The sequence below is a fragment of the Corvus kubaryi genome, unplaced genomic scaffold (genome assembly GCF_017639235.1).
Source record: "Corvus kubaryi isolate FWS band 111438036 unplaced genomic scaffold, C.kubaryi_AGA036_p1.0 37334, whole genome shotgun sequence".
In the NCBI taxonomy this organism is placed as follows: domain Eukaryota; kingdom Metazoa; phylum Chordata; class Aves; order Passeriformes; family Corvidae; genus Corvus; species Corvus kubaryi.
The window spans coordinates 15,294,786-15,317,975 of record NW_024581108.1 but is presented as its reverse complement, the minus strand read 5'-3'; the positions used below and the strand labels follow the sequence as shown (position 1 = coordinate 15,317,975).

At 39.8% G+C, this 23,190-nt stretch overlaps 1 protein-coding gene across 2 annotated transcripts; it reads right to left on the bottom strand.

Annotated features, from left to right (window-relative positions):
• Positions 1-451: 451 nt before the first annotated feature.
• Positions 452-23,188, bottom strand: CFAP57 (cilia and flagella associated protein 57). Of its 2 annotated transcripts, XM_042030427.1 has the most exons (22): positions 22,997-23,188; positions 22,606-22,922; positions 21,408-21,694; positions 21,074-21,239; positions 19,965-20,117; positions 18,798-18,937; positions 17,954-18,119; positions 17,441-17,554; positions 16,735-16,947; positions 15,922-16,095; positions 14,535-14,696; positions 13,937-14,092; positions 11,784-11,877; positions 10,924-11,114; positions 9,764-9,937; positions 8,459-8,617; positions 7,909-8,052; positions 6,706-6,822; positions 5,496-5,630; positions 5,270-5,413; positions 1,354-1,480; positions 452-1,073 (listed from the first exon to the last, which is right to left on the bottom strand). In XM_042030427.1, the coding sequence occupies exons 1-22, from the start codon at positions 23,151-23,153 to the stop codon at positions 895-897; spliced, it is 3,669 nt and encodes a 1,222-aa protein (XP_041886361.1). In that variant the 5' UTR covers positions 23,154-23,188; the 3' UTR covers positions 452-894. The 2 variants fall into 2 exon arrangements, with proteins under 2 accessions (XP_041886361.1, XP_041886362.1); XM_042030428.1 differs by lacking the exon at positions 5,270-5,413.
• Positions 23,189-23,190: the final 2 nt, after the last annotated feature.

The following is a 23,190-nucleotide window of genomic DNA, read 5'->3' as shown; positions in this document are numbered from 1 at the left end:
AAATACTCCTCAGTGGGACAGCGTGCCATGCACTGACAACAAAAGATGAAAAATATAGGGGATTTCCCCCCCTCATTATTAAAGAAATGACTCCCTGCCTTTTTCTGTGTATGAGTACTTTGCAGAGTGACTTATTAGGAGAATTTCACTGAAAAACTGAACTAAAGGGATTGTGGATGTTGGAAAAAAGACAAACAAAAATCAATTAATCAAAGTTATAGGAGTTATGACATAAGATTTCAACTTCATTCCAGATTTTGGGAGCCTGAAACTGGGCTGACTTTTTTTGTCCTGCTGAAATTATTGTAGCAGATGAGGCAACACATCTCTAGACAGGAGGCAGATGCTTGAGCAAGGGTTCTAGCCCGGGTGTACTTGAGTCAAAGGTTGCCCTCACAAGGGTTGTTAATCTGTGACTGGATACCTGCTTGGAATAACAATGACATCTGTCTTAAGAGCAGCAGTCCTTTGTATGGACATGGACAATTTAATACTGGAAAATAAAAGGCTGATGTTGAATTTTGCAGCACAATTACACCAAACTAGAATTCTAGCAGAAAAGGCTTACAGTTTGACCAGCTCTTCTGAATTAGGACACATTAGTTTTCAAGAGAAAGATGAGTACCTAGCATGAAGGCACAAAGATTAATTTTACACTAACACAATTTTTTTTTTTTTCTCTTGGCTCCCAAGTCATGAAAAGGGCAGATTTCAGGAAAGTAGAAGAAGTGTTCAGAACACTGATTGCTGCACAAATGCTTCTAGTGGAAGAGTGTAGGACCATGTAAGTCTAATCTATGCTGTTGCATTTCTGATCTTGCCAGGAGGATATAATAAGGCATCCTTGAACCACATCAGTGTTGCTCTGTGTTGTGGTGTCTTTCCAGATTCAGTTCAGGAAGATTTCTGACCAAGAGAGACTGAACCTGGACAGTTCACGACTTGTCCCTTCTCCTGGATTTGGTCTCGCAGATATTGAATTTCGAGCTGCTGCATTTCTATGATTTTTTCACTTTCCATCTCTGGATTCAACCTTAGGACAGCTGGGCTGGACAGAAGTTCACTGGAGGGAGCTAGAATATAAAATAGAGAGGACTTAGCACTGTAACAAAGGTCCAGCTCATACAGTTCTTTGGCATGAACAAGGGAAGGCATCTTTCAGGGCTGAAGGAGTAGATCTAAACAGTAAGAATCTGCAGGAATTAGCAGCTTCTACAGTTAACATTAGAATATAACAGGTACCACCAGGCAGACAAGCTAGAATGAAACACAGTAATAGAATTGCTCACCAAGGACAAAAAGGGCTTCTGCAATGAGTACTGACAATATGGAAAATATACAAGAACTATTCACCTGTGTCTTCAATTGCCTTTTTGTCCTTGTTTAATTTCAGTGCTGACCGGAGGTCGTGCACTTGGGCATGGGCCACCCTTAGCTCTTGCCGCAAGTCATTGATTTCCTTAATCAGACTCACATTTTCCTGCAAAAACAACATGCTCTGTAAGGAAAAGCACAGGTACTATCTGGCTGAGCAATATGTATCTTCATATCTTTGAGAAAGACACCAGACAGTATAGAATCAATATCACAAGCAGAAGGTGCTGGGCAGTCAGTAGAGTACAGAACATTTCAGGTGAGACCACAGTAGATGTGACACAGAACATGACAGTATTCGAACCACGTTAGCTCAAAAAACTATTATTTGTTTTGTTTTTCTGACTTCAGCTGCACTCCAAGCTATCATCTTCCTTGCCAAGTCCAAAGGGAAGCTCAGGGCCTTCCTAAATTGATCCAATTAATTCAGAATTAATGCGAAGAATTCCCATCTCTCCCTCCAGTGTGTATTATTTTGCTTTTCATTTGTCACTATGTATTTGTTCACTCAAATGATCTTTATCTCCTTGCAATTATTCAAGGCCCTCCTCATTAGTTCTGACAGACATCACTTTTCCACACTCCTTCCAAATTGAGAAATATATAAAGCATTTGGAGATTTGAGATACCTACTGCTAACATGCTGTCATAAGGAAAAGTTAGCAATGTATTCATCTTTTGTTCTGTTTTCAGCCGGTTTTCAGCCCATAAAAGTTCAATCCTCTAAGTTTTTAGTAGCCTACCGTGAAGCATCTTGCTGAAGAGCTGTGAAAGTGCCAGTAAATGTAATTTACCCATTGTTGCAACAGGTTCAAAGACTTCTGCAAAACCAGTATGGGCTAATACTAGTGAAGGATGATAAAACTGCTGCTCATGATTCAGAAACAGGAGCACCTTTAACTAAATATTTTTTTTCTGTATTCAAGGGAATGAAGTGGAATTGTGTATTTACCTCTTACAAGACAGTGAATACCTTACCACATCAATAACTAAGGCAAATGTTAAACATCTGCCATCATAGTTGAACTAAGAATAGCTATTTCAGCTACCTGTGGTGGTTTTTTTAGAACTTTTGGAACACAGCACCATTCCAACCCCTGAAACTTCATCATATGTAGCAATATTTTAAAAAGATGGCAAAAAGGCATGCTTAGGGTACCTCACATAATACCTGTCTCAAGCAGTAGGGAACCCACTAAAACAACAGGAGATAAGAACAAGGATTAATGAAATATTTCCATGAAAAAGGTGTCTTCAAATCTTGTTTTTACTTTTGTTTTAATGATAATTTTGGCTGACAGAGATAATTATGTTGCCATAAAAGATTGTGCAAAAGCATATGACTCAGTTCCTTCAAGTATGCTTGTAAAAGTATTGGCACCACACAACTGCAGACTGGTCAATAGCAAAGTACAAAGCTCACTGCACCTCTCTGTATGTGGCTGCACTCAAGGAGTTCAGGTTGGCAGCAATAGCTCAGGGCACGTGTGTGGCAAGATTATCAATACTTCACACTAAGGCAAGTACAGCAGCTGTGCTTTACTTCCTCCTCAGCTGAAAATCACTGACTGGAGGAAGAGTGGCAGATTCATTAAGATCTGAACTTGTTGGGCAGGAAGAGTCGCTCTTGCAGTGGTTATGCTGGACTATAAATGCAGCAGGAGTTGGTGTGCTCAGGCAGCTCTGGAACTGTAATATTTTGTTGAGTCTGACTTGTTTAATTCAAGCCTTTAAATACAGATGACATTTGACTCTATGCATTTATTCCAGAGCTTGATCCTGAAAGAACACATGAAGAAGGTAACTTCCAGTAATCAGTCAAGGTAATTTTCTTTTGACCAGCTTTCAGGGATAGGGCACAGCATTTCCATTTAGGTGTACTTTAGTCATGAGCACCTTCATAGGTTCGGTCCAAGTGATTGCCTGCTGCTATCAAATGAAGATCTTGCTTTTGGTCTATCAGAAAATATAATACAGAGTATCTTGTATGAGGCAATCTGGGCTATGTAGAAATGTCTTGTTTGGTTTGCTTGGTGCTAAAAGGCTGTTGGTTGACACTGATAATATTTTTCTGAAGAGGCCTTCTCTCCAGACAGATTAGCCTTTAATTCAATATTTGCATTCTGACAGAATGCTTGCACTGCAATGCAATGTCACAGAATGGATTAAAATAAATGTTCATGGGAAAACTCATTGTCATGGGATGTTGTGGCAAAGAACTAATTGTTTCAGAAAAAGGACTGATCAAATGCATGGATGATGAGGCCATCAGGTACAATGGCACATGACATGGATGCCATCTACAGCCTAGGAAGTCACTACAGTGCTGACTGTCAGAGACAGGTAGGACATATAGAAACTTCATCCTATATGGGCTTCAGTTTAAGCAGCACTACTTCAAGGTTATTCAGTGTCTCTGGTTTTATGTATCCAAAGAAGCCATTACCAATACAGAATGCTGGAGGAAAAACTAATAGTTGAATTACAGGCGACTTGTCAACTGGTAAAAATAATTAAAATTATCTTGACAGTTCTAATCATCTGTTGCAGCAGTCACTAGTGGAGTGTACCTATGAATAATCTCCCAGAGAGGAAGGAATAGCTCTGAAAATGTAAGCACAACTGAGGAATAATAAAAATACAGAGCTAGAAGACTGTCAACATGTCATTTGCTTTTTCAAAGCAAATCCTGACAGAACTTTGTCCAGTCTTAAAAGCCCCCTGTGAAAGACTGGAAGACCATGATAATTCCTGATGGCTGTAAAAATCTCATTAATCTACTGGACTTCAGAGAACTGCTTTTTCTTTGAAGAAACCAGGCTGGTTAGAATCTTTGATATCTTCATCTTCCAGATGTTTTATTAATTTGGTTTTAATCATCATTTCATGTTAGGCTTACTGATCCAAGACATCAAGTATTATCATTATGAACACCATCTGTCACCCTATTCCAGCAAGGAAAATCTTCAGGTTATTTTCTGAAGCTATCTCCTTTTGTGCCAAAGGAAACAGCTAACTCACAGAAAGAGTAAAAAAATTAAAACGAGGCAGGGAAGAAGATTGCTGCTGTCTAGCCCTGACGAAGCAAATTATGACTAAATAGCAAACAAGAGATGACTTAGGAGGGGACTGAGATTTAATGATCCTGAGGAAGCATAATAAAGTAACAATGGAGAAAGGGCTAGTGAGGGGAAAAGGAAATGCTGACTGAGCAGGAGGAGATCATAGTAAGAAGAGACTAGAAAAGCTGTCCTCCTAGGATGTCTGCTGTGGGGCTCTAGGTCCTCCCACTTCAGATGAAAACAAATTGGATCTTTGACCCCAGCAGTCATGAGATTACAAGGATTCTGAACAAGAGATCTTAGTCCAAATAGACATATCCCCCATGTATTTCTGAACTTCCTTGAAAAATTTGGATGTGAAAAGCAAAAAGTTCTTCTGAATTCAGACCAGTAGGCATGAGACTATGTGGACAATTTTTTTTTTTCCCCTCCAAAATTAATTCCTGAACATTACCACATAGCAGATACAGCTTGACACCCAAACAAGGGCAAATTGACTATGATGGCAACTACAAATACTGTTTGAAATAAAAAATAAGTACAGTAATTTCCTTAAAAACATCCATGCAACGGAAGTTCCCTATCTCCTCTTAGGGAGTGGGAGATAAAGAAAAGGATCCACAAAACAGCAGCCATTTCTGACTTCAGAGATCTTGCTCTTTTTGTTCAGAAAATTTAATGGAGGCACTTGAAAAATGTAGGAATGTTTGAAACGAAAGCCAACCAAAACTATTTCAAAGTCCTAAGAAACCGTAACAGCAAGGTTACTAAAATCTCCTTTGTGCAGCCACTTCCTTTGTTCCCCCTCCATACCACAAGGAAAGGCTTTTTACCTGCAAGATGCGCATGTAAGCAGTGTGCTGCATTTCCTTATCCTTCATCACCCTCTTCCTTAAAACTGCCAAATTCCTCTCGTGATACTCTTGCTGTTTCTCGTACTGCTGCTGCAAATCTGCATCTACTGCTTGAACCTCCACCTGAGAGGGCACAGCATGTTGCCTCAGTAATTACACCACCAGACAAAGCATGGACAAGGAGAAGGCAAAGGTCCTGACTCACCAGGTCTGATTGATGCACGTACTTGGTGTAGAGTTCACGGATACGATCTTTCATTTTTTTGGAATCATCAATGAAGCTCACACAATTATGAAGATCTGACTTAAATCGTTTGATGAGGGTTTCCATATTTTGCTTCTGCAAGAATGATGTAGTCACAGTCTTACTTGGTTCATCAGAACACTCCATCATGTGCAATTTTCTAGAAAGTCTAGTGGAACTGGTATAAACTCTCATATACTTCCTTCCACTTCATTAAAAAAAAATTAATTAAAAACTCACTGGGGATGTGAGCACTACATGTTGAATAGCAGTAGCAGTTGAATCTATGTTGAATAGATTTTAGCAGTAATAATAAGCCAAGATACTTGCACTAGGTAATATCAATGCCAGCATCCAGAGATGACATCTGAAAACCAGTGGCTCGTTATGCTATCACCCACTGTCCTTTCCCAAACACAGAATCATAGAGTATGCTGAGTTGGAAGAGACCCACCAGGATCATTGAGTCCAACTCAGCCCTACACAGGACATTCCCAGGAGCCACATCATGTGCCTGAGAGCATTGTCCAAATGCTGTCCTACCTTCTTATTTAGAAACAACACACCAACAGTTAAGAAGAGAAGGCAAGGGACAAAACATATCAGACACATGCACAGCTTGCTGATTTCACATCAAGATTGCCTTCTCATTCTCTCTTGGTTTCTGCCAGGCCTCTCTACCTACTTCCACTCATGCACTGCCTGCTAAGCTCCTCCACCTTCACCTGCACTCCCTTTTCCTCCCTCATGTCTGATATGTTGTCAAACAAGGGGTCCTTGACTCCTCCATTAATGAGACCATCCTTTATATCATCCAACTAATGCCTAGGTGGTATCTTACATGCTGCTCCTGTTTAGGCCAAGCGTCCCCAGATTTTAGGCTTGGGCAGGAACAAGTAGTTCAGCATTTGCCTCACTGTTCTGTTAAACTCAGGACAATGTGTGTTGACACATAAATAACTGGATTTTTTTTTTTTTTTTTTAAATATGAACGATCTAAGATGGTTGCAGGCTTGGGAGTTTTCTTTCTTTGTCCCCACTGACCAGAGGCTCTCTTGGTCCTTGGACACAGCACCCTTGAAGTAACTGTTTGCTCAGATGAATGCTTCACCAGTGTTCTGTCTCCACCAATGTCATTCTGTGGGACCTGCATGATGGGGGTACCCCATACCTTCTCCATCTCTCTGTGCACCTCACGAGCAGTTGCTTTCTGTTTCTGTTGCAGTTGTGTGATGTTCATCTTCAGCTCTGTGCTCTCCTTGCGGAATTGTTCCAGCTCATCCTCCATCTGAAAGGAAGCAGGAGGAGGAAATCAGGGCTAAAAGGAGACGTGAAAAAATAACACATAACAGGAAAACCAGAAACTGGAAATACAGACTTGAGGGAATAGGTCCCCCTTCAGCTTGAATGACAATATGAGAAACGTCAGTTTTGTAACAACACTGCCCTCTGTCAGAATATACAGAAACCACATGAATGAATGTGCAAATCCCTGTTGAGTCACAGTGATTTAAATTATGTGATGCCCCTTCATTTCCTTGAGCTGAACTGGAGCTCTACTGTTCCATCTGAATAAAAATGGATGAGATGGAAATGAACAGTAAATACTGGAAAGAGTAAGGGCAACAATAACTAGAACCTGATACTGAAAAGAAACAAATGGATTGAAAACTATGGGTACATATGTAGAACAAAAACCAAGAAGGGTACTACCGCATTTACTTATGGCACAAGATGGTGACCAGAAAAGACAACAGCGATTTCATCTTGCTAGTCTGGAGTACATACAAATTGTTCATTAGTTTGAATTTTATTTAAAAGACTATGTCACCATAGTCCTAGTTTGGCTGAGCTAAGGATACATCTGTGCAGAGATCATAGCAAGTTTCTATCATAAATAAGTTCCCTCAATGAATTTTCTGCATGCTAAGTATGAATACATTCAAATTTCCCATGTATCAACTGATTAATATAATTTGTCTATGTACCTAACCCCTAAGCAGAGTTATGTTTGCATAAATCTGCAACATTTCTGAGAGAAGAAATTTACTCTCTTCCACCAGATCAATAAAAGCAGTATCTTGCAAATGCTTCAGGGCACATGGAGGGCAACCACATAAGGATAAGATCTATTTTTAAGCAAAATCTAGAATTAAATACAGGAACTATGTTGATTACTGGTAGAAGTGATAGAAAATGAAATAGCTATTGTGTGCAGATATTTTTATTAGCTGCAAGGATATTGAATCAGTACTGTGTATCTTTGAATGAAGTCAAGGAACAAACAGGGTGGAATCTTTCATCGACTTGTTGGGTCATCTTCGTATTCAGACAATGGGCTTAGTAGCAGAGGCCAAATGAGAGCGTTACTCACCTCATCGATCTGTTTCTTCATTGTCTCAATATGATTTTCACGTGACTCTATTTGCTTCTTAAACTCCTCTATTCTGTAACTCAGCACAAAATTGAAATTTTGCAGTTCCTGATTTTTCATTTTTAGATCATATATATGCTTCTCCTGGAAGAAATGGGTACAGAGATCCAAATCAGACCCAGCACTCTCAAACAGATCTCTAGGACAAGGCACAAACATGGAAAAGGCAAAACCAGCAGTCACAGATCTTGTGGAAGACTGAACTTCAGCTGCAAATCTACAGATTAGATGGGAGGGAGGAAATAATGCTGAACCATCTACAGATCCCAGAACAGGGGATGAGAAAGTCAACATCCTGAACTTGAGCTCTCCAAGAAAAGCTTAGAATGCCAATTAAATACCGAAATCCCAAACTGGAGATCACAAATTCCGTAAGCTGAAACTGAGTTTCCAGTCACGTGATACTGCCACAACAAATACTATTAAAATAAATATCTCTATTTCATTAAGGGAGGTGATTTTGACCTCATCAAATTGTCCAGTTTCTCACCTTCTCTAGGATAGTGTCTGTTCTCTCTTTAACCTCTGTCTTTAGTGCCGTGATTTCCTTCTCCAGTGATTTAATGATGTCTTGCAGCTTCTGCTGTTCCAGCCTCATTTCCTCAATATCCCTGTTTCGGTCCTTGAGCTCTTTCTGTAGGCTGTTCAACTAGAGAGGCAAACAAGTAAGAACTTCACAGTCTCCAAAAGCTGTGCACAACCTGGCCATCCTATTCTGTGGGATACCTTGTGGTGTGGGACACCTTGTGGTGTGGGATACCTTGTGGTGTGGGACAAAGGATATCAAACTAAGATATGATGAAGGAGCATCACATCAGTTAAAAGCCTGTAACTCAAAAGGGGGTTGAATATCCATTTTTGCTTTTTCTGTATATTTTGACAAGAATACCTACTGCACTACAAGGAAGCAAGGAAATTGCATCCAGAAGCAAGAAGGGTATGGATATTATATCTGAGCATCACCTGCAAATAATACTCAATCCATGGAAAATTCTTATAAGGTGAACATTTGCCATACATCTCTAAAGACAGAAGACTGGAAGGGTGCCCAGTTCATAGCTCTTGGGTACCCTCAAAATCCCTGCCTTAGTACTAAGATCTGTGAAGCCAAGAAACTTGGAACCAATGAATGGTGCTGGACAAATTGTAAGGACACAGGAAGAAATTCCTGAGGTCTAAAAGTCAAAGAAGCTAAAGACAGTACCATGATAGCAGAGGGTATGAAAAGAACCTCTCTGTCTCCAGATAAACACTGAAGAAAATGAAAAAGAAAAAATGTCCCTCTAACATCCTTAGGCAAATGTAATACCCAGACAGTAAAAGAGGTAAAAGATTTTATGCCTCCTTAAAAATCCTAGTAAAGCCAATAAAAATTATTATGCAAACAAAACATGGGGATTATTGCATCAAATGAAGCAGTATAAGGATTTTACTAATAAAGCAAAGCATTAGATCTTAGAAAAATCAAAAGGTTTGTTTCTTTCCTGTCATAGGATGAACAGTATTATTTACAGTTTAAAACTATGTAGATAAGACAAAGTGTACTAATAAAAACACACCTCCTTTATCATCTATCTCTAATCATATCATCAATACAATCAGCAGACAGCTTCTTCTTCTGTCCAAATATTCTAAACACTCAAACTAATCTAAGAATGGGCTACTGTTCTCATATGAAATGCCACATATTCACAGACTAGATTAATGGAATAAATTGACATGCCATTAATCACATTCAATCCTCAGTTACAGGTCTTCTTGTGCAGGTCTGATACTAGCACAGAATAAAAGATACCCTTTTATTCAAGACTCCTATTTCTCCTTTCAGTTGTATGTTGGACTCCTTTTCTTCCAAGAGCTCTCTCTCATACTTGTCTTTGATTTCCAAGATTTCTTTGTCTGCATCTTCATAAATTTGTTTCTCCATTTCTTCTTGTGCTTGAATCTGCTTCTTCATATTCTTCTTTGCCTGGAGTTAAGGAAAACAAAACTTAGAGAAGGCAATAGTAAGAGACCAATAAAGGAGAGAAATAAAAGGTTATTTATAACTGTGTTTCTTCTTGGAGAATCTATATTTAGTGGAATATTCAATTGCAGCAATATCATCTAAGATAACTTCTTAGTGGATTAAAGTAACTTTAGAAACTGATAACATACACATTAAAAGTTCTCCTTTTTTAAAATTTTTTTTTAATATATAATTCTTAAGACTTGAATGCTTCAAGTTAGGAATCTGGCCCAGATACTAACATCAGCAAACTTGTTCTGGCTGCAGAACAAACCAGTATCACTTAGGATCTTTTAAAATTGCTGTTTCTCATGCATTAGGACCAATAAACACCTGGGTTTGCCTCAGTCTCTGTATGCCTCTCTTCTTACATTCTCTTCAAATTGGTATTGCAACACAGGGCTGCAAACAGTAATGGTGATAGGATTTACTGACTCTAAATATGTAAGTATCAGTTATCTGGCTGGCATGTGTCAAGCCAAGTCTTTGACCACAGGAATTTTTGAAGTATTCAGGACATTTATCTTTGTTCCCCAAATTATGCAGGTAAGAACCTCAAGGGCTCAGGAATGTAATTCACCATTTTCAAAATGTTATCTCTTCACTAGAACAACATGATTGAATCTTTCTTTCTTGAATTACAGTAAATGTATCATCTAAGTCACATTAATAAACAGGAATTCTGGGATGTAGGAGAAATGGAGATGAAGTTGAGAAAGCCCAAGGATATTAATCTTAGCAAGTTACTCAAGGTATGAAACCCTGAAAAGTTGGTGACTCAGCTGGGTCTTCCTTTTTACTATTCTACCTGTCAAAATATTTTCCCATGGTTACAAGCAGATTAGGGTTTGCATGGAAGATGCCAGCCTCTCCTGTCCTAGGGAATATTTTATCACAGTTGAAGATAAACTTGGTCAACAAATCAAACGACAAATCAAGCCTCCTACCTCTTCCAGCAGAACAGCTTTATCTTTAAGTTTTTTCTCATAATGTTCTTTTAACTCTGCCACAGCCTTGCTTTTGCTTTCCTCCAAATTGTGCAATTGTTTCTCGTATTCCTCCTCCATCTTCTGGGATTTCACCTGCAGCTCCTGGTATTTCTCATTTTCCATTAAGAGTTTCTGACTACTGTCAGATTCTGTTAACAGGAAACATGGAATGGATAAAACTAATAGAAAAGAGGGATGAATCCTATCCTTCTGCGGCTGTCTTATTCTTTACTGTCTTTTTGGCAGCTGGTTGCAATAAATTACAAGCAGAAGTATTTCATCACTTTCTTCATCAGATATACAGGGGCTTTAGACTCTGTAGCCATACATAATTGACAACTGATTTAGGCATTTCCTTGGGATGACAACCATGGCAGAGCTGTATAAGCTCAACTGCTACAAAGTATGAGTTGGCAGTGGACTCATTTATGGGGGGGACTTGCTCTTTGGTACTAATTTGCAGTATTTTTATCTTGATTACAAATCTGAAATTTGTAATCCAGGTTTTCTCCAGGCTGTGTGCACCTCTTTGCTGAACTGAATGACTGCACTGTTCTTGCACAGTGAGCTATTAACAAAATGAAGAAATTACTAATCTCAAGAACCAAACCTCTAAGATACAGGGCCCATGTGCATGTTCTCATCATCACACGTGTGTGGTGCAGTTTAGACAACCATTTGGTCTGCACCAAATACCTACATGACATACATTCGTTTTTCTTTATACCTTTACTCTAGTAATGCCTCCCTGTCACATCATTTGCTATCAATAAAGCATTTCCCCTGTTTCTAGCTACAAACACTTGTTAGAGTCTAACCTAGCCGTTGCACCTCCCTAGCCTGTTGATCCATCAGCTCAGACAGTTGAACCTGGTGTTGTAGCTCCTGTTTTTCTTTCTCTTCCTGTAAAATCTGGGGGAAAAAAAAAAAAAGAAAAATATATTTTAATTTGAAACTAGGCAAAGTAATGTCCAAAATGTTTGTGTGCTTGCCCCTGGTGAGGAATACATACACAACAGAAATATGTGTGAAATCTCTCACCAAAACTGAGATGCCGTATGTCACTAAAACAAGTTTTCCCAGATATTAGTTTGATTTGACAAGTTAAGGTAATGAAAACTAAGGAAAAGCAGCAAACAAAGTTCATATAATACAGGGTACTGATCCTAATCTAACAAGAAAAGTTTGTGAGTGACAAAAGCCTCCACTCCTTTATGTATGTCTGCTTGAGGAGAATTTGTGGTTCCATAAATTATTGTCCAGATATTAAAGTTCAAGCTGCTCCCTGTCTCACTTGAAGCAACCTTGAGGTCCTAAAATGCTGACATTTGCATAGTATGACATAAAGCTGAGCATGAGTGAATTTTGAATGCCATTTGCTTGGAATGTCAGACTGCCACTACAAATTACTTAACTTTCTACAAAAGCACAAAGAACTGGAGCAAGAAAACAGCTGAGAAATTTTCCAGAGAAGCTAGGAATTGTAACACAGTTACAATATTTTCACTTTCTTCTTGTAACAACTGCATGGGTCTTGCATAAGCAGAAATATTCCATTTGTCTGATGGATACAACCAGAAAGGTTAGCCCCAAGTCTAAAGCTGTCATTCAGTTTAATCCTAACATGTACTGATACTTGGACAGGAAGTACCATTTGCCTGCCTAGAGAACTTTTATTCACCTTCAAAGGCACTTGCTTGCAATAATCAACAAGTCTAAAGAATTTTCAGTGTAGCTGAGATTATTATAACTTTATAGCTAAGCACTACTTATCAGAAGACCTGAAAACCTCAGAAAAAACCCAGCAGAGATAAAACAGAGGTAGAGGGATCCACAAGAATTGAAATGGCTTTCTTGTACAAGGTTAGGTTCTACAAAAGAGAGGAAAAATAGAAAGGTTGAAACTCAGGTTATTTAGATGAAAAAACCACGGTGAGACAAGCCAAAGAGTCTGAAAAAATACTTGAAGAAAACATTAAAATGAATAATTAAACCTCCTCAAAAAATAACTATCAAAAACCGGCTAGAGCAACTGTAGGGCCAAAAGACAAGAAAGGCATAAAAAGAGCACTTCAAAATTACAAGCCTGTAAAATATTACAACTAATAAGTAACTTGGCAAGCTTTCATACTGAACTCTTTTATGTGGAGTCAAACAGAAATACTGCTTGAAGGGACTATGCACAACTCAACAAAATAAGCACTAAAAAATCACCAGAACAGGACAATATTCACCCAAAAGCTCAAAAAGAACATGAGGTTGACAGGATTGAATCATGTGTATATAATCTCTTACTTCAAGTTGTTTTACTGACAGAGAAATTACTACTGGATCCCTTGCCTTCTACATCTAAAAGAAGTCCAGAAATATAACAAATTACAGGTCAGAAATCCAGTGTGTGCTCCAGACAGATGGACAGAATAGCATTATCAGACACAGACAAATAAGATGCTGGGAAGAATTATCACAGCCTTTGCTTTTCAGGGGAGTCCTGCTTCACAACCACAAAGAAGTCAATAAGCACACAAACAGAAGACATCCAGGGAATATATTTTATTTTCAAAATATATTTTTATTTTCAAAAAATATACAAGAAACCTCAGCAGATGTTCTTAAAAAGTTCTAAGCAGACAGGACATGAAGAAGGCAGCATTAAGGCAACCTTATACACAAAGGAGCTTTTAAGGCACAGTCCCATTTCTATTACTGATCCTCAGTCTCAGGCAGTATTTACTGTGCTGTTTTTATGTGAAGATACTTACAGGCCACCTAGGACAATTCTTGCATCCCCTTGTACCTATAAGATACTTGACTCAAAGGTACTTTCATGCTTTACAAATATCAAGAACATCTTTACTGGAAAGGAATAACTTCAGATGCTGTATGGCATTTCTATATACGTAATGCAAGCTTGAGTTCAACTCTTCAGTGAAAGATATCTTAGTATTTGGTTCTGCAATATGAATCATACCTGGTGTTTGGTTTTAAGGGAGTCTACTTCCTGAGCGAAATTCTCTTCCAATGCTTTTATTTTTCCTTCACAGTACATGTCCTTGAGACGTAGCTCGTAATCACTTTCTGTCTGCAGATCTTTCACACAAATCTGCAGGTCTAGTATTGCCTGAGTCTGTTAGGACATGGACGAGAAAACAGTTTTAAGAGAGAGAATATTTGCCATCGGCAACAGCTTGTTAAGGATGTTTTATTTACGTGCATGTATTTATGAACAACAGCCTTTACAGAGAATCTTCAGACAGACCAAGAAGTTCCAGAAGTAAGGTTCCTTTGCTATCTTACAAGACAGTTTATAAAAATGCATCTTCTTACTTCTCTACTCCATTAAAAGTGCTTTCAAGAGACTGGGGAAAGTATTAGAGAAAAGTCTAAACCTTTCTCCACACTCCCTGTTTGTATAATGCTGCTTGCATATTGACAAGCTGCTGCAGCAACTTGCTGTAACCTCTTTGACCAAAGCCATGCAAGCCATATAGGACTGGCTGGTAACAAGCATCATGCAAATGCAGTTCACAGAAATCCTATGGCTGATGTTTGCGAGTTGCTCCTCCTACCTTCTCGTCTATATCTGATCTCATGATCAACACCTCCTCAGCATACTGAAGTTCCTGTTCCCCTTTTAGTCCCCCACCTTCTTTATCATGCACTTTCCAGATAAATATACAGCCATCCTCTGAAGCAGTCAGTAGAAATTGGTCATCATTTGTTATTGTCATCTTAGAAGGAAGAGACAACAAAATAATAGACGAGACATCGAAGAATGGAGACACGGTTTTATTTTACACCACATTTTTCTCCCCACCCACATACTCCCTTCATTTCTACCACAGAAAGTCAACAGCTGAAATAGTAACATAGCCCCACTACCAACTTTTTGATTATATCCTCTACTTCTGTTCCACCCTGGTTGAAACAACAAAGGGAAGGGAAAGAATATGTGTAGACACTGGATCTGCTTCTGGTCTCAAAGCCAGAGAAGATTTTTAAAAACCTGAAACGGAAAAGACCTTCTAGACAATTACAGCTCAGGCAATTTATATTACAATTCCAAAGGTCTCCAGAGTTTTTCTTTGAGAAGTTGCATGAGCAACAGGTGGCTAAATTTTTTCTTTTGAAACTACAACTAGGCTCACCAAGAACTATCTAGTAATAACTGCTGTCACCTCCTCCAGACCTCCTGTGGCTGCCTGATCTGGCATAGAGTACCTGGGAGATGATGCAGCTTGCAAATGAGGTGAAAGTGGAGTTACAGTAACTGAAGTTCGTATTCTAATGTTGGACTGTGCAAGGATAAGTCAAGGTGCTGTACTTGACAGTGATACTTAAAACGCCAAAATTATGACCAGTTTTAAAAACACAGAACATGTGGCTTCCTGGAGCATGGGGACCTACCAAAGCACACTGAGGGAGCTGGCAGAAGTGCTCACCAAGCCCTTTCAGTCATTTGGCAGCAGTACTGGCTCACTAGGGAAGTCTCAGCTGTCTGGGAATGGGCAAATGTGATGCCCATCTACAAGTGAAAGTGGTGGAATCACCATCCCTGGAGGTATTTAAGAGACGTGTAGATGTGGTGCTTGGGAACATGGTTTAGTGCGGACTTGGCAGTGCTGGGTGAACTGTTGGATTTGATGATCTAAAAGCTCTTTTCCAACCTAAACAATTCTATGACAAAATTACCTTCCTCTTTCCACAAGGAGCTGTATCAAAGTTCTTCATCCAATATGCCATGTTTTGTAACCTGGTGCAAGCCAATTTTTAGCCAACAGCTTATTCCCTGACATATCTAGAGACAGGACTACTATGAATACTGCAATATTCATTCTCCATGTGCAGACTCAGCCTTAATTTTAATGTATTATGCTATGAATTGGGAAGGAGAATCAGCCCTAAAGGAGCTGTGTGCGGCTGGTACCACAGGCAAAAAAAAGAACTCTGTGCTACCTTTGTAACAGCACCTGCATGGGCCTGGTACTCATTGAAACCCTTCTTCAGAGTTAATGGGTACTTCATAGCTCGAATTGTCCCCAGGGATGTACCAACAAATATCATGCTCCCGGAACGAGAGACAGCGACAGTCGTATAAACAACATCATAAGCAGGCACTTCTTGCTGGATCTAAAAAATAAACCAACAACACAAACCACCACACAAAACCCTCACATTACATTAAGTATTTGATTATGCATTGCATGAGTAATTGTTATACCTCTGCCTGCAGCAAATGATGCAGTTAAAAGAATCTATATGCCTATAGAAGTATAGCCTGAACAGTAATTAGTATCAAGCTTTATACATTAAAAAAAAAATAGATTTAAAAGAAATATTTAGATATAAAACTCCTGTATTTATTATAGATATGCAGTATTAAAATTTCAAGCCAAGCTGGTGTGATCTGAAAGATGTAATGGTTATTACATACAATTTACTACTTTTCTGAAAGAAAAAGGCTTGTAGATACAGTGGTAGATGTGATACACTTGTATTTCAGCAGAACAGTTGATACAATATTGCCTATTTAGTTTGTTAACTGGATTAGAAAATTTCTAGGTAAATCCAAGTAAAATTACAAAAATATAAAACTACAACAAAATCTCAGGTTTCATTGTAAAGGACATAAGAACACAAAACTGTCAGTAAATATCATAGCTCTCAGAACCAGACCGATTCCTATTTACCAAATGGATGCTAAGGAAACCAAAGCACCAGTACCCTCCCCAGAGAATTTAACAAAATCCAGAGTGCTTGTTAGCTCACCGAAGACTCTGAAATCTCTTTGAGAGTTTGGTCAGATCCAACAGCAAAGATAATTTTGGCATCATAAGTCAGGGAAATGCTGCTGTAGATGCAGGTCTTGAGCACACATTCTGACTCCTTTTTACCTGTCAACAAGTTCCACTCATACACAGCACCATGTGTGTCACAGGAGACAAATTTAGTGTCATCTGCACTCCATTTAATTGCATGAACCTGCAAAAGCAAAACACACCACGGAGCTTGATGTGTAGGTTATAGATATACAGCATGGACTCACTGTACTGGTAAATCTGTGACAACTTCAGAATCATACTTCAAAGTCTTACTGCAAAACCTCTAGATGTTTCTCAACCAATTCTATTTTAGCATAAAAAAAACAACAGTAAGAACTACTTTATGAACACACTGTCAGGAAAAAGTTCATTGCAATACTGAGTAGATTTTATTTTTGTAATTTATTACTGGGATATTTTATTTTGTTCAGCCAGCTGCCAATCCTTCACCTCCAGTTTAAGGACAGACTTTTCAGATGTATCTAGTGCATGAACACTTTGCCTTCTGACCAAAGAAAATGGGGTTTTCTATTTCTGTTGTTACTTTTTGGGGCAATTTCAAGATCCAAAATTGTACTTTACCTATTCAAAGTGCATATTATCAACTAGTTAATATGTTAATAAGTTGTACTGTATAAGATTTGTTTACTAACCTTCCCAGTATGTCCTTTCAGATTAGTAACATTCTCAAAGGTGATGCTGGAATAAATTTGAATCACATTTCCGTTAACTGCAGCAAAAAGATGGCCTCCATTACTGAATGAGCACTACAAAAAGAACATAACCACCCATTACTGTAGATGGAATGGATAAAAACATTCCTGCATTGAATTTCAATTACATCCTTTAATATCAAATTGTTACATGAAAAGAAAACTCCATGACATAATTAGCCACTTATAGTTTTCTTAATCAATGCTTTGCCCTGTAAAATTCAGTTTTTGAGTATTTCTGAGCAAATTATCCCTTCTGCTGCTTCCCAAGTCCACAGTTACACATAAGCCTCTGGGCCCGTTCTCCAATAGTCAGAATCCATTTCTCGATGCTTTGATATAGGATATCCTATATCCTCCGAGGATATATTGGAGAAGTTTCTGTTTTCTGTCACGTTCTTCACCACTCTGCTCCCCATAACTGCCCAATTTCATTTTTGTACCACTCCTTACCTCTCTACATTTTTTCACAGCAAACTCCTTGAAAATACGCATGTCCTCGTACAGCAGACTTATGAATCGTAGTTTGTCAGAAAACCCAACCAAACAGAAAAGGCCAGTAGGATGAAGTGATACTGTGTATGCTTCCTCCTGATACTCCTTACACAGCTCCAAAGTGCTGAAAGAGAAAACCATTGAGCAGTATGGAATAGGACAAACTCCCGATTGCACACCTGACAGGATATTATCTGGCCCAGCAAGGACATCTGCAGCTACAGTCTGACTCTGCCTTGTCCTTAAGGAAGTGTGTTGTTATTCAGTTAAGTAATCATCACACAGATGTTACAGGAAACAAAAGTAAATTTGACTTTCTGATTCACAGAGAAGTGTGGAAGGTGCAAGAGCAAATCCTTGTGTACTGGAATACAATGAAGAAGGCAAATGAATTGCTGATTGCAATCCTACACAAACATCTCTTGAGATTTGTTTTTCTCTCCAGGGAACCTCAACAGCTGGAGTAATTTTTCTTAAGAACTATGGCTAAGAAGAAGGAGATGGGACAACAGTATCATAAGACAAAGCTGAATGGAACTTTCCTGAAGAGTTTTTTCCAAAACACAAGAAGTCTGACACAAAAATAGCTTAATATAAAAAGGTTTGTATTCTTTTGGCACCTGTTCTAAAGGCACTGCATATTCACACTCCCCAAATCATGTCAGTAATACCATTTACATCCCACACCACACAAGAATTTTACCAGAACAACACTCTCATTCATATGAAATTGCTGCTGTTGCCTGCTAAACACAATATACAAAAAAGTGAGAGGTAATAACAAATCCAAACAACTCGTTACTTCGTCTTGTAATTCCAGATGCGAACAGATCTATCCAGGGAACACGTAGCAAGAATGGGTTTCCAAGTACACATGTCCAGACCAGTGATTGAATTAGAATGCAATGGGAAATTCATATATGCAAAATAAGATGTCTTCTCCTGAGAAGGAATGAGAACATAAGGAAATCACAAATATTTCATTGCAGGCAGTAAGTCAGATAAAAATAATCTATCATGGGTCTTTGCGTACAGTTGTAGAATAGATTTGAGGGAACCACTTAATCCTTTCACTGCACTGGTCTGAACATAACAATGTTAAAAACCTAACTGTGTTAGTTTTAAGTTTATAATTAATCATCAGGAAAAGTGGTGCAGGGCAGAGCAGTGAGAGCATATTGTATGTAAAAAAAGGCAAGTTAGATAAATAAATAAACCTGCAAGAATTCAGTTAACACCTTCTGGTCATGCAGATATTTAAAAAAAGTCAAGCGCTGAGTGATAGAAAACTTCACCAGGATGTCTAGCTACCACATGCTGGAAGTGAAGCACCAATAAAATTTTAGGCTGCATGTGGAAACAGGACCCCTAGCTACAAGCCCTCTTCCTGTGAAGATCTTTCCATATGCCTGTACACAGGTTAGGTGCTCAATTCCATGTAAGTCTATTTCATGATAATACATTTTTCACTTGTCTTTGTATTATTTAACTCCTACAGAGTAGGGAAGGTTTTTTATTGTGTGTGTATTTCACAAAGAGGTTTCACTTCTAGCTAAGACTTCAACAACTATCATTTTACAGTCAAATGAGATTCCCATGGCTGTTCCAGCTTTACCATTGCATTAAAGTTTCTGCATATTACAGTGGAGCACAAAGCACTAGAGTTACATTGAGGATATCTCAGTTCAAGCCTCAGTGAAGTGGTTCAGCAGTGACAGGCACCCTTAAATGGTCTTAAGTGTCCTCTATCATTCTGCTGAATAGCATCAGGTATTCGCATGGGGGGATGCTTGAGCAAGGGGCTACAGAAATACCACTCTCAGAGATGCACACCCAGCACTTCTTCATATCTTGAGCTTTAAGGGTTCATTTGAAGGATTTTATGAGCATGCATCGTAGAAAACAACACTGAGTAGCCTCCGTCGTTACAATACTGGGCATGAAAGCTGTGAATGTGAACTGCACTTACCCTTATAAGTTTGGTGGAGAACATGGTAAACATGTAGAGCTGATTTTTATTTGTGCTAACGACCATCGTTTCCTCAGAGGGACTGAAGCATATACATGTAATGTCCTGTCTGCCTGACTTTTTTGGCTCAGTGCTGAACAGGTCCTGAGGAAGCTGCACAAGAAAGGCATCCTGTGGGTTGTGCCAGGTTTCCATGTTTTGGTAGTAGGCATGCACACACACAAACTTTCCTTGTAATGCTCCTCTAATAAACACATACATAATACCAGCAAGACAGCTTGGATATTTAATAGCACATAACTACTACAAGGCAGGAAATAGAGGACAAGACGACAACCTAACAGTATCTATAACATTACGGATGAAATGTTATATCAGAGAACATCAGAGGACATTTCAGCAGTAATCTGAAGTACTGCACTAAACAAGAATTAAAATGGTAGTAGAAAAATATCAAGACAAAAACTAACAAGTGTCAGAATGAGGACTGCCTAAAAATTGTGATTTCAGAAAAACAGTTCTTTGTAATGTATCATTAAGGTAGATAAGTCTTATTAGAGGGTCCCATGCATAGGGAAGATCTGACCTTTTAGAACCAGAATATGAAGTCTTGACCAGCTCATTAATGTTCTTATTCAGGGATTGCAGTAAATCAATGCATACAGTTTGCTATAGAACAGTTAGAAGGATTATTTAAGAGTAAGAGTGCACCAGTCTCATGACAGCTGTAATAAATACCTGAGGGGAGAAGAGCTTCTTCTTGGAAAAAAACCAAGCAGCCTAGTTCTTCAAAACTGATGTAAGCTACTTCTTAGTCTCAAAAGCCTCCACAAATAAAAGTTTCTTAAAGGTTTCCTGAAGTTTAGCAGCCCCAAAGCACATTTTACATGTGGGAAGGGAACATACATAACTACCTTGCAAAAGGTCATCAATCACTGACTTTCAGTGTGACCTTTGGCAACTCCTTTCGACATCACCAGGACAGTTAGCTAATGCTTACAATGCAATTTAGCAATGTGCTATTATTAATAACTGAATCAGAAGCACTCACAGTTCTCTAAACAAGGCTCCGCTGAATAATTGCTTAGAAAAGCTTGTTTCCTCCTTACCCAGACTTCTTGACTCTCCTCATAGCCCTCCTTTTCCTCGTTCTTCTCAAACAGAAGAACAACTCCTGGGCTAGGTGAACATGCAAACCCTTTGGAATATGCTGCAACTGCAGATATTTGAGGCAGAGAATGCTGTTGTAAACCATTATCTTCAAAGGCCAGGCCACTAGAAACACCAGAAATGCAATTAGGAAATACATGAAGACTTAAAAATAAAGAAGCACAAATCAAAAAAGGCTAGGCAGCAGTCAACATCATAAACTGGAGAAGAAGGAAGTAACTCATCTGCAGGCAAAAGCATGGAACTGTTACTAATAATATTTAACAGATTTACCTCTCATATTCTTTTGTTGTTGTATCTTCTTTTAGTTCCTTGGGTGGTTTTCTGTACTCCAAACTCATTTCCCAGTGCAGCTGTCCAGTTTCAAACAAGCTAAGTTTGCCTTTATCAGTGCCACATATAACTTCCTCCTCGGACAGCCAGGCATGGCACAAGTAGTTTTCTGGCTCTCCCCTTTGTAAATTCATCTGCTTTAAATATCCTTCACTATACTTGAAAAGTTTAAAAAAGCCATTTCCAGTGATACAAACCTGGGTATTGTCTTGAGGATTAAAGCTCACCTATGGAACAAAAAAGAGATGAAGTTTTCAACTTGAACATAGTTTTCAACTATGTTCAAAAATATGCAAGTATTATACCTGATCTGAAGACTTTCTATACCAGATACAGGAAAACAAACAAAGGAAGGTGGTTCATAGAAACACACAGGAATACCAAAGAGACCAAGAATTAACCATCACAACTACATATTGCAGTTTTTCACCTTTCAAAAGTGTGTCTATCAAAATTAAATTACAAAAGGAAGGCCAAAATACCTCTTTACTACTATTAGCAAGTTTTTCCAGTAGCAAGCTTCCTGAAAAGCGGGACCAGAAGACACACAGAAAACTGCAGGAAGGAAAAGGTGCACTGAGAACTTCCAAGAAGTGTGTTGCAACTACGGAGCACAGCCAACATATTTAGTGTATGCTTTTGCAGGGATATGAGGGGCACATTGCACACTCACTGGCCTGTTGTACTGGCCCCGTAACATAGATCTCATGTGATATAAGAGAATCTCATGTGATACAACAGATACAAATGTGAGAATGTCCATTATGGGTCAATGCAAAACTTTATTTAGCCTAGTGTCCTGTTGCTGAGGGTGGCCAACAGCAGATGGCAAGAGAGGTCAGAAAAACCATGAAATCTACAGTGTGGAGCCCTCTCCTCCTTTTGCCCTGGATAAAAGCCATGTGGCAACGGGAAAATGCACTGTGCACATGTCCTGAAGGATGAACGTATGTCCAACCTCGCACCTGCTACTTGTTGAACTAAAGTTTGATCCTTTTATGCACCCTTTTGAAAAGTGAAGTATGCTCCCGAAGAACCAGTCAACTGTGAACGGGAGTGTTCATAATGAGCCGCCGAGACGCCGGCACAGCCCGGGTTTGGAAGTTTTGGAAGCAGGCGGAGGTGGTGGAGCCGTTACCTGGCAGGGGCCATCGCCCGCGGCCGGGACGCGGACGGACGCCGCCAGCTGCTGCTTCTCCCACAGCCAGAAGGTGAGGTGTCCCTCGGGGGGGGCCGTGGCGGCCGCCAGGAACTGGCTGTCGGGGGAGAAGGCGAGGGACACCACCTGCCGCGCCGGCAGCTCGGCGGCGGCCAGCACCCTCCGCCGCCGCGCCCGCTCCGCCGCCAGCTCATAGACCGCCAGCACCGGCTGCTCCCCCGCCGCCTCCGACAGCGCCAGGAACCGCCGGCTGGTGCTGACGGCCAGCGCCTGAACGCCCCGGCTCTTCTCCGTGCCTGCGGGGAGCAGAGCGGTCAGGGCGGGCCGCGATCGGGGCCGGGATCAGGGTTGGGACCGGGGTCGGTGCTACCTGAGATGAAGTTGTGCCACTTGTGCTCGAGGTGCAGCCGCAGGCAGCCCGCCCCCGCGGCGTGCAGCACCACCCGCTCCTCCAAGAAGCAGACACCGCCGGCCACCCGCGGCCGGCAGCCGAACACGGCCACGGGCAGCACGGCCGCTCCCGCCATGCTGCCGCCGCCGCCGTCGCCGTGGTGACCGCGGCCC

Bases quoted from the DNA above. Each gene is read 5' to 3' on its own strand.
- CFAP57 (XM_042030427.1), bottom strand. From the start codon at position 23,153: ATGGCGGGAGCGGCCGTGCTGCCCGTGGCCGTGTTCGGCTGCCGGCCG. The intron at 20,118-21,073 runs GTAAGGAGGAAA...TTTCTTGTGCAG, and splicing joins AGGAGAGTCAAGAAGTCTGG to CTTCCTCAGGACCTGTTCAG. The intron at 5,414-5,495 runs GTGAGTCAGGAC...GTGCCCTCTCAG, and splicing joins ACGTGCATCAATCAGACCTG to GTGGAGGTTCAAGCAGTAGA.